This window comes from Alexandromys fortis, unplaced genomic scaffold (genome assembly GCF_014885135.2).
Source record: "Alexandromys fortis isolate MF-2015 unplaced genomic scaffold, M_Fortis_MF-2015_v1.1 scaffold_87, whole genome shotgun sequence".
Lineage (NCBI taxonomy): Eukaryota > Metazoa > Chordata > Mammalia > Rodentia > Cricetidae > Alexandromys > Alexandromys fortis.
This window is the reverse complement of record NW_026067971.1, coordinates 4,803,135-4,817,896: the sequence shown is the minus strand read 5'-3', so window position 1 is coordinate 4,817,896 and position 14,762 is coordinate 4,803,135. Positions and strand designations below refer to the sequence as shown.

General features: G+C 42.9%; 1 protein-coding gene across 2 annotated transcripts in view; it reads right to left on the bottom strand.

Moving 5' to 3' along the window:
* Positions 1-14,762, bottom strand: part of Pkd2 (polycystin 2, transient receptor potential cation channel) — a 40,613-nt gene that overhangs the window by 12,936 nt on the left and 12,915 nt on the right. For both annotated transcript variants that reach the window (XM_050155585.1, XM_050155584.1), the window contains exons 3-8: positions 10,678-10,811; positions 9,043-9,293; positions 7,569-7,793; positions 5,444-5,672; positions 2,015-2,182; positions 158-339 (exon numbers count right to left, since the gene is read on the bottom strand). In XM_050155585.1, coding sequence (XP_050011542.1) covers positions 158-339; positions 2,015-2,182; positions 5,444-5,672; positions 7,569-7,793; positions 9,043-9,293; positions 10,678-10,811 — 1,189 coding nt within the window. The remainder of the gene's footprint in view (positions 1-157; positions 340-2,014; positions 2,183-5,443; positions 5,673-7,568; positions 7,794-9,042; positions 9,294-10,677; positions 10,812-14,762) is intronic.

The following is a 14,762-nucleotide window of genomic DNA, read 5'->3' as shown; positions in this document are numbered from 1 at the left end:
TTTGCTAGTCAGATAGTGACAAGAACATTAGCTTGCTGCTAGAAATTCTATGCCAGCTCTGACTGAACTTATCCTAAAATAAATTTTAAAAATATTATTTGACACTTTCACACATTTATAGAAAAAAACTTTTCTGTTTTGTTTCATAGATACTTACATACACTCTTGGAAAGTACTGAAGTCATCAACTTGAGTACCAAAGACAAGGTATGCCAACTGAGCATATGCCAAGAAAACAATGAAGAACATAATGGTGAATCCAAAGAGGTCTTTGGCACATCTAGACATAGTTGTGGAGAGCTGGCTCATGGTCCTGTTAAAGCTGATGAATTTGAAGAGCTGTAACAGAGGAATGTAGATGAATGGACGGTACAATATGCTCTACACACACAGTGGAACTGTCAGTAGATGAATGGACGGTACAATGTGCTCTACACACACACTGGAACTGTCAGTAGATGAATGAACGGTACAATGTGCTCTACACACACACTGGAACTGTCAGTAGATGAATGGACGGTACAATGTGCTCTACACACACAATGGAACTATTCTACCATAAGAGAGAGTGTAATGTGTCATGTCATATGGCATGAACTTTGAGAGTGTGCTAAGTGAAATAAGGCAGATGCAAAACCTCAAACATTGTATGCCTTCATCTACTTGAGGTGAGGTACTTTGAACAGTCAAATTCACTGGGACATAAAACACAATGGAAAGTAGATGAGTTGGGATACAGCATTTCCTGTTTGGATTGCAAGAATGTTTGGGGATGTGCAGTAGTCATAGATACAACACTGCTGGGTACTTCATGCTTCTGAAGCAAGCATGTAAAAACGTGAAAATGGTATTATGTAATTTACATTTATCATAGGGGAGACATTATTTACTTTTTGTCTCTTTCAAATCTAGGAACATCTATCTTACTATAAAATGTGTTTGTTGGGCCCTCAGGGTTGGGAATGTAGCAGTATAAAGTATTTGAGCACCTAGTTCATGCTAGGTACTGTCCCCATGGCTGGGAAAGTAACTGTGTCAAGTATTTGAGCACCTACCCCGTGCCAGGTACTGTCTTCAGGACTAGGAATGTATTAGTGTAAAGCATTTGTTGAGTATCTAGCCCATGCTAGCTACTGTCCTCAGGGCTGGGAATGTCACAGTGAGCAGAATAGAGCTTCTGCCTCATGACGTTCACATCTTGTATCAGTTATAATACAATAATCAAGCTTAAATGTGACTGACAAAGAATGATAATGTCCCCCAAAGGATTAAACTGAAAGAGGGGGAAAAAAACGGTAACAAAAAATATAGCAGAAAAATAGTTTTGGTGCGTCTTTGCCATGTCAGAGTTACCCTACACGGTGGGGGTCAGGACAGAGAAACGCAATGTGAGGTCCACACTTCTGGGTAGCCCCAGGCCTGCAGTGTCAGCGCTGCTGGCAAGTACCCTCTCTGGAAGCTGCTTCTGAAAACCTGCTGTGATGGTCCTAAAACAGTTGCCATTAGCCACATGTAGATAAAATGTGGCTATGGGGACAGGGGAAGTGAAGTTTCAATTAAATTAAAATCTTCGCTTAAATGCACACTGGACATGTGACCGGGGGTTAACGTTTGCAAGGCACAGTCACAGAACCTGGCCTGGTGCCAAGTTGGCAGCTGCCTCAAAATGGCTGAAGTTTTCTGTCTTTCTAGAATCCGGCCTCACTGTCCATGAGAAGCCCTGCCATTTACACAGAGAACAAGTGGGGAAGCTAGGCAGAGCTTCCTCAGATCTGAAAAGAATCCAGCAGCCAACGTCATCTCATCCACAGTTACAGGAAGATTCACTGAAGCCACCATTTACATGATGTAAACTATTCAACAACCTTGGCTGGTCACATCAACCTGGCCACGTCGACCCAGCCGGTCAACCTCGCCAAAGAGAATGATGACCCGTGTGATTTATGTTTATATATATATTTGTATGTGTGTGTATATGTATGTATGTATATATGAAGAATGTGATATAACTTACCTTGATCCAGACCAAAAATACATTGACAGCTGCTATATTGTTGAACTGGATTTGCCAGTATGCCACATGCTCGAAGTTGGGGAAAGTATTTTGATCCTCAAGAAACCGCAATAGACCCTCTACATTTGACATTCGGTAAATGTTAATTACCACAGCCACTATGGATAACTGGAAGATAAGAAATTTATATTTATTACATCATTTTAGAAACAGATAATCCCCCTGAAATGACTAGTTTTCCATACGGATTGGAGGCCTGACCATATCACTCACCTAATAGCACTCACCAAAGTCGTCCGCTAAAATACAAAAACAATACACAGCCGACATACCCTTATCAAATGAAAATATGTGCACAGGTATGTGCATGTATGTATGCAGAGGAGATCATACAAAAATAAGCTCACATGCAAAAAGGAAGGCCTTCTTTTTCCCAGCTGCCCATCACAGCTAAAGAATCAGACTCACATTCCTGTTTCTCACACAGGAAGGCTCTGTAGTGAGCCTATATCTTCTCCTGCTGGTCTTCATACTTTCTTTACACTCCTGGATGCTCTGACAATGTCAGAAAAAGGGGTGAAGAAGCCCTTCTGTTGTTCGAGCAAATCCAGCAATCTTTTATCTAAATCTCAAGATGTTTTTAACACAAACAAAAACAAGATCACATTAACACACTGACTTTTCTTGAGTTTTCTTTCAAAATAGGGAAAGAGAGAATAAAAAGCGTTTTTGTGAGTATACATGTTGTTTGAACACTAACATTTTTTGCAGTTCCCACTTCTATCTACAAAAGACCTTCCCCTCCCAAACTAAAACATGACTTTTAGGGGGGCAGAGGGTTGGCTGCCTGTATACCTCTGTGTCTCTAAGGCCTAGAGCACAGCTCAGTACCTGGAATCTTTGTTGAATAAATGACTTGTTTTCACTCAGTGAAGCCAAGCCAACAGCATTATTTGAATTAAGACTTCTAAAGTATTTTTTCCAATAATTCCAAAAGATAATGAGCTATGACAAGCGACCAGCTAACTCACTCAAGCCTGGAAGTTTCAGTATACTTGTTGGAGAAACAGAACAGAAAAACACAGAGAGCAATATAAGCGTGATTGCAAGATGTTGGGTGTATATATAATTTTAACGTGGACTTAAATTTCTCCTGGGTAAAACAAAACCCCGGCCTTCTTTCAGAGCGCTCCTGACCCAGGGGAGCAAGGTGCGCCAGCAGGGATGCCCCTCCCTCTATGTAGGCAGTAAAGCTTCCAAAAGAGACCTGGATGAACCTGATCAAAGCCCAAGTGTCTGAACTGAGTACTGGCAGCACTTGTATTAAATTAAAATTAAAATCTGGAAGAGAGAAGCCTTCAAAGAGATGTTTGTGCAATGCTATGGCTGTGGAGAGAAAAAAAAAAAGCCACTTTTGACTTCTATATCAGCAACTATGAGCCCAGAGATCTGCAAAGCAGGTATGATGCAGTTGGCTGGTGGAGGAGGGGAAACCTGACCATCTCTCGGTGGGTGGTAGTTAAAAAGCATGTTACTGGTATGGATGGTGATAAGCAAACCCATTTGATATGAAATATTAACATGAACCACTGAACTATAATACTAGACACTTTCCCTGCTAGATAGACTTTAAAAGTATTTTTGTAACATGTAGTACCCATGTTTACAGTCTATATAGTAAATAGAAATATAGTTGAATGTTAAAAGCTAGAATTCTACTAAATTGTTTCCTTTAAATTCTATGCAGGTTTGTTTGCGTGGCTATACCTGTTATACCTAGTGACACACTCAGTAAACCAGGGTACACAGTTAACTTTTTGACTGACCAGCATTCAAGATTTAAAATGTTCAATATTGACTAATGTTGGCAGTATTTGTTTAAAAAAAAAATCTGAAGTTAATTTCCATATAGCGCTTGCTTTTTGACAGTTCTATTCTCAGTAACCTGAATATAATTATATATAAGCCAAAAGGCAATTTTTCACATTCTGGTTCCAAGCATTATCCTGTAGAATAATTTGAATGTGTGTAGTCTGTACTCTGCCATCACCAATACAGAAATATTCTGAACAATAATTTAGACACCTGTTGCCTCTCTTCTTTCCTTTAGTACTGATTTTTTTCCCTAACATTGCTCGGGTTTAATACTTCGGTAACACGTGGCTCAAGAAGTTAACTTGCCGTGCATAACTGTGATATGACAAGAACACCACGAAGGGGGGGTGGCACCGGCGTCTGGTGGGTCTCGGGCTGTGCATTCTGAAAGGACTTCTATTTCAAGTGGAAGCGCTTTCTGAAGCACACAAGTACACGACTCAGTAAGGAGGGGGCAGAGCAAAGGAGAGAGCCAGTGTATGGCTGGAACAAACCTTTTGCTATGAGACGTCTGGGCATGTGCCAAGTACACTGGTCTTAAAGCCTAAGCCGTTTTCCTACTATTGTTATCATTGGTGCTGATGCCACTGTTGCCACGCTGTGCCCGCCCACACGGTTCCCCCTCGTGTCTTAAGTATTTGTTCTTTCATGCATGAACAACATGCTCCGTATTTTACCAACAAATTCTAGTGGACAATACTTGATAAAGACTTAATAAATGGGTCACAACGGTGAAGCAACTTTAACTTGGAATGAGGAAAGAATGCCGTCAGGGAGAGGGCTGACAGGAGACTGCTCATTGGTTAATGCAGTTCTCGCGAGATGTCAGAGAGCTCTGTGGAATGTTGAGACAGTGGGACTCGGACACACAAAGGCACCTGGCACAGCTGTGTCAAAGACAGTTTAAACATACAACAATTAGGCACACTGTTATGAACTTAAAAATATAAGAAGACAAAAGTTTATATGCTGTTGAAAAAGGAAATGCTTAGAAAAATGAATTTTTATACCAAAGGCTCTGGAAGAAAGCCATGGATGTGACTGATGGATACAGTTTGAATTTTGTTTCCTCTAGACTGTGTGACAGGAGTCCCAAACTACAGCATGTCTTCTGCATTACACAAAGATTTTCAGACTGTTTCTTCTTTTCATAATTTGATATTTGCAAAAAACTCAATTTTCACTAGCAGAAAAGTATTATTACAAAAAAAATTTCCCATAGTTTTAGCCTACAAATCTTATATGACATATCAAAGACCAATTTAATTACTTATGTGTTCAATTAAGTCAGAGTTCAATAAAAACATCCACATTTTAGTCAGGAAGGTTCCTCATACAAAATGAGAAATGAAAAGATGTAACACAGAAGTTAATATAACAGAAAAAATTAGAATTCTTACTAGAAATATCAAGATCCCCAACATTGAGATTAAAGACTGCAAATGAACAAGCTTTTAGAATACAGAGAGAAAATGAAAGAGAGACATCAGGGAAGTTAAGAGACACAGAGGAAGTGAGGGGTAGCGGGAATGTCCACATTTCTTTCCAACCTACCACAACAATCACAACATCCAGACAATTCCAGAAACTCCTGAAATAGTGTAGTCTGTGAATGCGAATCTCCAATATCTCTTCCACCACATAGTAAAGGATAAATAAACAAAAGATAATCTCACAGGCTGCCAGGAAGAAATCAAAGGCTGTGGCATAGTGGATCAGTTTCACAGGCTGGAACTGCCAAGAGGGCACCACGCCCCCTGTTGCTGGGAATTCCACCAGTAACCTGCATTGCAAAAAAGAACAATTAAAATAGCAATGTGGGGGAGAATCAGGGAAGGAAGCATGTTCTGTCCCTGCACTGTGAGGTGAAAACCACGGCCGCAACAAATTACCTCAAGCTGGGAAACATGGAGACCTGGGTGGACACAGGACATGCATTTAGAACTATAAAACGCTGGAGTCGCTCATTTATTCAGCAACTATGAAACATCTAATGAGCTCTTCAGCTTGCACTGCTTTCCCTTGAAAAGGCTGTCTATCTATGACTCAGTACCCAGCTGCTGTCTGGAACTGGACAGTCCCTGTTTTATATTAATACCGTTGGCATTATTGTTTTGTTTTGACTACACCTCTAACTGAGCTGCGGACTTTTCTTGCCAAATTCCACTGTGCAGGTGTCACAGTGTGATGGTTCCGTGATTTAATAACTAGAACTCCCTCCGCATAAGTAGAATGTCTCCTCAATCATGTATGTCTGGCATCACAATGTCCTCACCCATGGAGCAGTGGCCAAACCTCGAACCCAAGTCAAAGTCAGGACTCTGGAAGATGGGAATTCCTATCAGCTCACTGTCAAAATTTTCCTATTTGCTGTCGAGCACCATTCTAAAAGCAATGGGTATGATTTCAGCCTTAGTGTGAGCAAGAGGGAAGCAAGAGGCCCCTGTGCGTCACAGCACCTCTGCCCCACTGAGGCTCCAGGCTTGTTAACCACCTAGGGACTTGGAAAGAAATGGAGTAACTGCCCTGATGGCCATCTTAGAATTCTAGGGATAATGTGGAAATAAATAAATAAAACAAATACAAAACAACAAACTGAAGACATCCTGAAATCGAACATTTTCTAATGAGCCAGAGTAGCCTGCCTATTAGCTAGAATCCTCTTCAAATCAACACTGGGATCGTTATGAAAAGCTTAATGGCAATTATAATCAATTCCATTCATCTCATTCATTTCTAATAAAAAAGATCTATTTAGTTTAAAGAAGTATTATGTTCAGCAAAAGTTGATAAATACAAGCATTTACAAAACCCAATTGCCTGTTAAGTCAGAGTTGAATTTAATGTGAAAATTATTTTATAAAAACACTAATATTATGAGAATCTGTTCCTACTTCCTGGAGAAATGTATATGCAGATGACTGATGGGAGTGATCTTGGGGTGCTGATGTGGCATGGAGGGTGAACACGGACTAACTCTTGCCTTGCTCTATTCCTTGGTTTTAAATAGCACTTAAAATTTACCATACTACACGACTTGTTTCTTTTGTTTATCTTTGCTGAATGCAAGTTTTTCAAGTGCAGGGCTCTTTGATTTGTTCTCTGATACATCCGAATAGCTGAAAACAGTAACTGCCCCCCCTATGCCCAAGAGCAGCTTACTGGGCGCAGAGTGGGACAAGGCCACAGAACCTTTGTCACGGTCTTCAACAGTGGCCATGGCAGTAGCACAGTCCATGCCTCCAGCCTGATGTGTCTTTTACGAGTTTAAACCACTAAAGTGGGGACACTCAGGGAGAGGAGCCAAGGTTTGATAGCCAGAGGACTTAGTGAAGGAGGGCGGCCATCCTTATAATGGCTGAAGATAACAGTAAAAGCAAGCAACTCAACAACAGAAACCTACCTACAGTGCTTTGACTGGAGAGAGTCTAGAAAAGAGATACACCTGACCAGAGTTAAGGTTCTTTTCAAATCGTAGCATTTCAGGATTTTAAACCCCTTCTCCAAATATCCATCTCAGCGAACCTACAGTTACCACCCCTCCCTGGGTCTCAGCTTTGGTTCTTGGTTACCACCCCCCCCTTAGCCAGCTGCAAGAAGGGTTTCTCCAGGTCATCTCCAGAAATGGATATACGGGTAAATACCTAGAAATAGGGAGGCTCCAGCCCACGGCACACACCTGACCACGCAGAACAGGTTAATGTTGGCGTTGTACACTGAAAAGTCAATGAAAGTTGCTCGGGTCCCCCGGTCCAGCCAGAAGTTCCTCCTGAGGCCGGCAATCTGAGAAGCCGTTTCCTCCCTGGTTCTGGAAAGATCCAAGTAATAGCCTGCTCCACTGTAAGTTGCAATGATCCCCCAGTGGCTGCTCCCGTTCAAGTCCTTTTCACTTGTGTAGATCCACCTAATCAAACAGAAACAACAGGGCAAACCAGGGAAAGCCTTGTTACAAAGTGGAAGACAGTTGTCGCCTGCTGGGATAAAATATATAAAAATGACCGCTGGGAAAATCGTTTTCATTTGTTTTCTAAGTGAACCCTCAGTTACTGGCCTCAGTTTGGTAAGAGGGCCCTGATGCTTAGTAAATTAAGTAAATTAAAATGATTTATTCCCAATGTGTTTGAGCTTAAGAGTCTAGACCTGTCTGCCCATAGAGCAGACACTTTTGGCACGATGTTCCCACTGTACCTTTTCTGATGACTGACTGAGGTTTACATCCCTCAAAGGCCCCAGTGAAGACCACAGACAAGAAGGACATGTGCACTAAGTGACTCACTATTTCTCCTTGTTTCCTATGACACGAGAGGACACCTGCCTGAGAGGGGCTCTGTAGGGTGGAGACGAGATATAACTATGAATAAGGGTCTGGCATAGAGTCGATCTATCAATGTCTCTTATCAATGGTGTGGGACAAAGTGACATTCCAGAAAAGGAATTATGAATCTACATGCCAGCAATCATATTCTGGAGGGAGCAGGATAAACATAAGGAAAAATAAATGAAAAGAGATTAAAAAAAAAAGAAATAAAACAAAATGTAAATAGTGTGATGGAGAGATCTATTTTAAAGATTCATTTTATTTATTTGTGTGTGTGTGTGTCTGTGTGTATGTGTGTGAGAGAGAGAGAGAGACAGAGAGAGAGTCTGCGTGTTCATGTGTGCCACATGCAAGCTGGCCACAGAGGCCAAAAGAGGACGTAAGATTCTTCCCTGAAACTGGAGGTACAGGTGGTTGCAGGGCCCCTGGAAGCAGTGCTGGGATCCAAATCTGAGCCCACGGGAACAGTATGTGCTCTTAACCACCAAGCCATCTCTTCAGGACCCCTAAGTCTGCACCTCAAATAATTACATTCTGAACAAAAACATGTTCCTAAGAACTACTAAAATGAGTCAGGAGACAATCCTGTTTGCCCTAAAAAGAAATAAGACCGAAGCATCTTAGACCCTCTAAAGGCTCGGACCACCTCCTTTTCCTGCGTTCTCTGTGGGACAATTCAGTCTTTTTGAAATGTGTGTTTAGAAACTAAAAGGGGAAGAGAGGTCAGAGAAAACAAGGAGAAAAGGTCAGCTTGACCCAGGCCTATTAGAGGGATCTTTTCGTAGAGAATAAAAACATGGACGCCACCGACCAGACCTGCGTTTAGGCCACTTACGCAGTTCCGTTTCGCGGTCCAAACGGAGCCCTGTCCTCACTACTGACAGAGTAGACGTCATAGCACTCTTTAATTTCATCTCGCAAGTCCTGAGGAATGGAGCAGGATCCGTTTCTGACTCTGAGCTGGCGTAGACGAGGCACTCCCAGCAGCAGGTTCTCGTAGAAAATGAAGCTTCGGTTATCGGCTTGCGTGTGGTTACCCGCCTCCGCCTTCCAGTAGAGCCCGTCCAGGAAGGAGCCTTCTGCGAACTGAAACAAAGGATTCTGGAGAGGGTCCACTCAGAGGCCGGCTGGCTTCTGCCTGGAGCGTGTTAGAACCGAAACGTCACCAAGTCTTTGAGCTCTTAGAGCTATAAGCATAGGCCACGTGGTCAGAAATATTTGGGCTTGGATCTTGCAGTCATTTGTCAGATGTGGGCCCTTGCATAGGCCTCCCTAAACTGTACCCTTTTCTGGTCATGCATCTGACACAGTATCAACGTGCCGGGACTAACGGCCGAGATGGGTATGTTTCATAAATACATAAACACCATTAACTCTACTTTCCCCTAGAAAAACAGCATCTCACATAACCATAACTCTGGAATGAAAAGTTAAGGGTGTCAATGACCTTTTTGTGCTGGATCTTTGTCTACCTGAATTATTTCACTACACGTGGAGTCCTTCAACCCTGGCCCTTCTCTTTGGGGCTTGGCCTTTATTGTCACGAAAGGGTGCAGGTGAGATCGTTCACATTCAAAAGGCTCTTCCTCCACGGGGAGCAGATCTAGTCATTCTCCGTGCATCCACAGAGACCGGCTCCAGTGAGCAACTGTGGGTTTTAACAACAAGTGTTCTTATATATTAAGGAGGTTACCTTCTCTATGCCTAGAACCAAGAGCTCTGACTTCAGGGTTTAATAGGAATTTCCCATATTGCTTCTCCTGGGAGAAACAATAACTTCCTTTTAAATTTCCTCTCCAGCTTTCCTAGGTTCTGAGCACCACACCATCTGGACTGGCTTAGCCACCATCCTACGTTACTCATGGCTTACTGTCTGCTACTCGGAGCTTAGAATTAAGGGGGAGCCAGGGTGAATTTTACACTAGGAGACCTTTGAAATTGTGTCCATATCTTCTGAGGAGCTTGACATATTCTGGGAGTTGAGGGCACATGCCACTATCAACAAAGACACGAATCACTAAAAGTAAAGCAGTATATGTCACCCAAACTGCCTAGGTGGGACCTATGTCATAGGACATTCTCAATCATCATTTACAGAATCATGAATGACTGTGTGAGCAAAAAGCTAGAATGAAGCAGCAATCATACGCAAAAAAAAAAAAAAAAAAAAAAAAATTCCAGGTCTTTTCTTCTCCGACCATGTGACCATACAAAGGTAAGCACCCTCAATTTTACCTACCCCATTTTTCAAACTGGGGCACGTATATTAGTATATACCCAATAAGTTTGCTCTAGGAATTAATAAATGTGTCAAACATCTGTGTGAAGTGCTTCCAAGGTTTAAAATGAATACCAAGAGGGCCAGGAACTCCATATGACTCACTGAAGACACTCATGAGCGGAATTTACAACATGAAGTAAATAATATTCGGAAACAAGGAAGGACTCTTAGTCACTTATAAATAAATACCTTCCAGAAATCTTCCATCGAGGAGAGAGTTTTAAAGTTGGCTTTCTCTGTTTTAGACACTGGGGTGTCTATGAAAAGCTGGGACAATGTCCGCGTGTAGTAGTACACATTGGAACTCATCATGCCGTAGGTCACTGGAACACAGAAAGAACCAAGTAAGCATCCAGGGGGAGCCTAGACACACATCTGCACAGCCGACAGCCTCCGTGAGGGACTGCTCCTGCTAGGTGGACATTTTGCATAGATCAGTGTTCACATAAGGTTCTCACCTGTGCCTTTCCTATCCCAACAAAACTCTAGGTTATCCTATCTCTCTGCTTACATAAGAAACAGGGAGCATTGATGTTGGCCTGTGGGAAACAAAACAGGCCTAATACTGAGTAATGAACTGACTTCCGACGTGTGTATTGTTTGACCTCCTACTGTCCCCTGGATGACCTCTTGCAGCTGTTGAGGTTGCTGAGTTCAGAACCCGACACAGCCTTGGCAACCCCGGAGTCTGCGTTTGACTGTCTGTTCCCCTACACCCCCGGTCCCTTCTTAGTTCTCCCAGACCAGCTCTCCATCCCTGCCCTCCCACAACTCTGGGGCTAACCTCTACTAACTCACAGCTCTGGGGCTAACCTCTACTAACTTGACACCTGAGACCTTTGCCCCTTTATACATCAGGAGAGACAAATCTATTTGGTCCCCTGGCGCCCTATGCTCATCCCCTGACCATCTGGATGCAAGGATCCTTTAGCTTGGTCACAGCTAATGGGAGAATCCTTACCGACAACTGTACTGCTCCCTCCATGGTCACTACGCCTACAGGTAATAATCTTTCCCAAGGGGCTCTCTCCCTCTGTCACATCCTTACAAATGGCCCCTTCTTTTAATCTGCTTCATTGGATTGCTGTCTGCCTCCCACATGCCAATCAAATCCTGTATTAACACTGCAATCCAAGTGATGCCCCCACTATCGTGTTCATAGACCACAATGAACAGACCACGGAGGAGACAGGATGACAGCTCATAGGAGTAGAGATTCTCATTGCTGGTCGTGTTTCCTGAGCCATTGCTTTTACCCTACGAGCTTCAGACCCTGCTCTGTAAGGTGAGCTGCTCTATAGAATTTATGGCTGCTTTATTTAAAATAACTAAAATAAGTACAAGGATAGCAGTGAAGAAATGTCCAGTCCTGGTGACTTTTCCTTTCTAACTGGTCTGCTTTTTGAATAAATGACTGATAGACCTGTCTCTCTTGTCCCTCTATTGTCAAGCAGCATATCAAATTAAAGATTAATGAAGAATGAAGGTGATAATGATGCAACCTGAGTGTGTTTGAGAGTTCATCTCAAGCAATCACTTAAGCAAGAAATTTAACAGAAACCCAGAGTCTGTGCAGTTGTGCAGAGAGTATATTAAATAACTTCCAGACCCTCACCTGCGCTTCTATGGTTTAATGTATACAGAATAAGAACAACGTTCTTCAGATCATGCCTGGCCAACTTCTTACTCCAACACCAGACTGGTCTTAGTTCAGGATTTGGAATGTTAATCCATCCAAGGGGACAGTTATTAGACATGAGTATCAACAAGAAGTGACCTCTTCCTTCAAATGAGGGACTCATATGTCCTCAGAAAATCTGCTGCCTGTCCACCTACCTCGCACAGAGGGATGGACAGAGGGGCTGCCTGTCCACCTCACCTCACACAGAAGGCTGGATAGAGGGGCTGCCTGGTGTAGGAGGTCCTTCTGTTTATGTATTGCTTTCATTGTATTCAATTGTATTTCTTTCATAAAGAAACTGCTTGGCCTCATAGGGCAGAACTTAGGTAGGTGGAGAAGACAGAACTGAATGCTGGGAGGAAGAAAGCAGAATCAGAGAGCAGCCATGGAGACGCCAGGTCAGACACACTAAATCTTCCCCAGTAAGCCACTACTACCTCGTGGTGAACACAGATGAATAGAAATGGGTTAAATAAAGATGTAAGAATTAGCCAATAAGAAGTTAGAGATAATGGCCAAACAGTAATTTAATTAATACAGTTTCTGTGTGGTTATTTCGGGTGTAAGCTAGCTGGGCGAATAAGGGACCCGCTCCCTACAAGAGCTGCCTGTCCAACTCTTTCGCACAGAGTGATGTATAGAGGTGCAATGCCCTGAGCAGCAATGCCTGTGAATCCAGTCAATACAAGGGGCAAAGGAGACACAAACAAGTGAAGTGGAAGAGTCCTTGTGGTCAAATAAATGATTAGTTGGTTACTTTCAATTAGTGTGAAACTTTGGGGGTACTGGTTAATACGGACATTTTGGGGTGTTTTACCTACTAGCTGCTGTTGGAAATTACTTGTTGATAGGTTGAAATTGTAAACCTCCAAACATGGTATAGACACCTTCAAAAGGTGTCTCCTTTGTTTCCATTACTCTTCAGACCAGACACTGGCATTTGCTGCTGCAATTCTCGAGATCAGTATTAGCTTTCATGGCTTCACTCAGAGAGAAGCAAAATTCCACTATTGTGTAGCACCCCCTGCTGGACATCAGGAGATGATGCTTCTAGCATTGAAGGTAAAAAATTATTCAGCCACCATGAACTATTTCTGAATTGTGTCAAAATACAGCTGACCCAGTTATCCGGGAACAACATTTCTACATATACCCAAGGAGGGGTGTGAGACCCTGTCAGTGGCAGCTCAACATCAGACAGTCTAGGGGAGACCCTCAGCCAGGCTCCACACAGAGGATCTGCCTCCGGGCTCACAACAGAGGCGGCTGCTGCCCCTGATCTTGAACAGCTATTAACTAACCTTCCTGAGCATGAACGTGAAAGTGAGCATAATAACACTGGCAGCTCTTTGTGAAGCCCGTGTAAAGGGATGTCTGTGAAGGAAGACATCCGCACAGAGTGAACTGGAGTGGAAACGTGTCAGTTACACGGCTGTCCACTCCCAGTGGAGGAAGTCCACCGGCAGGGGCTCCTCACACGCTAAGTGACTGTGACAGAACACTGCTGTGTGAAGTAAACTGGATGGAGACTGGAACAGAAGATAAACATACATTTATATGATACCAGGCAATGCATAGGTATGAATGTGTGTGTGCACGCACACGTGAGCATACATGTGCATGTGAGAGAGAGTGCGTGTGTGTACCATGTACACATATCCCATTTCTTCTCTTAACCCCTCGTTTTCCATTTTTCCAAAAGATGTCAGAACAAAGTACATTCAAACACAGGCTTCCCTTGAACACATTGGCCCTGGAGACAACTTCCTGAACAGAACACCAATAGCGCAGGCACTAAGAAAGGCAGCTGATAAATGGGACTCATGAAACTGAGAAGCTTCTGTAAAGCAAAGGACACGGTCAACAAGACAAAGCAGAAGCCTACAGAATGGGAAAAAATCTACACCAACTCCACAACGGACAGAGAGCTGATCTCCAAAATATTTAGAGCTCAAAAAACTAGACATTAAAATAACAAATAATCCAACTTAAAAATGGGACATAGATGTAAACACATAATTCTCAATAGAGGAATCCCAAATGGCCAAGAGACTCAAAGAAATGCTTAACATCCTTAGCCACCAGGGAAATTAGCAAGTAAGAATGACTCAGATTCCATCTTATACCTGTCAGAATGGCTAAGATAAAAAATACAAGTGACAGCTCACGCTGGAGAGGATGTGGAGCAAGGCGAACACTCCTCCACTGCTGGTGGGAGTGCAAACTTGTACAGCAGCTATGGAAATAAATACAGCCATTTCTCAGAAAATTGGAAATCAATGTACCTCAAGACCCAGCAATATCCCTCTTGGGCTTATACCTACAGGATGCTCAATCATACCACAAGGACATTTGCTTGCTTATGTTCACAGCCACTATATTTGAAATAGCCAGAAACCAGAAACAACCTAGATGCCTCTCTGCCACGTCCACAGCAGTGACTGCCGTGTAGTGACAAAATGCCTCTGCGCTGGCTTTTGCCTGCTGAAGGATTGGGGTTAGAGCTTCTTGGAGCGAAGCCCCAGGTGGTCCCCCTGGCAATCAGCAGTCCAGAGAGGACCTGATGCCCTAGGCAAATCTCGTATCTGGAGAT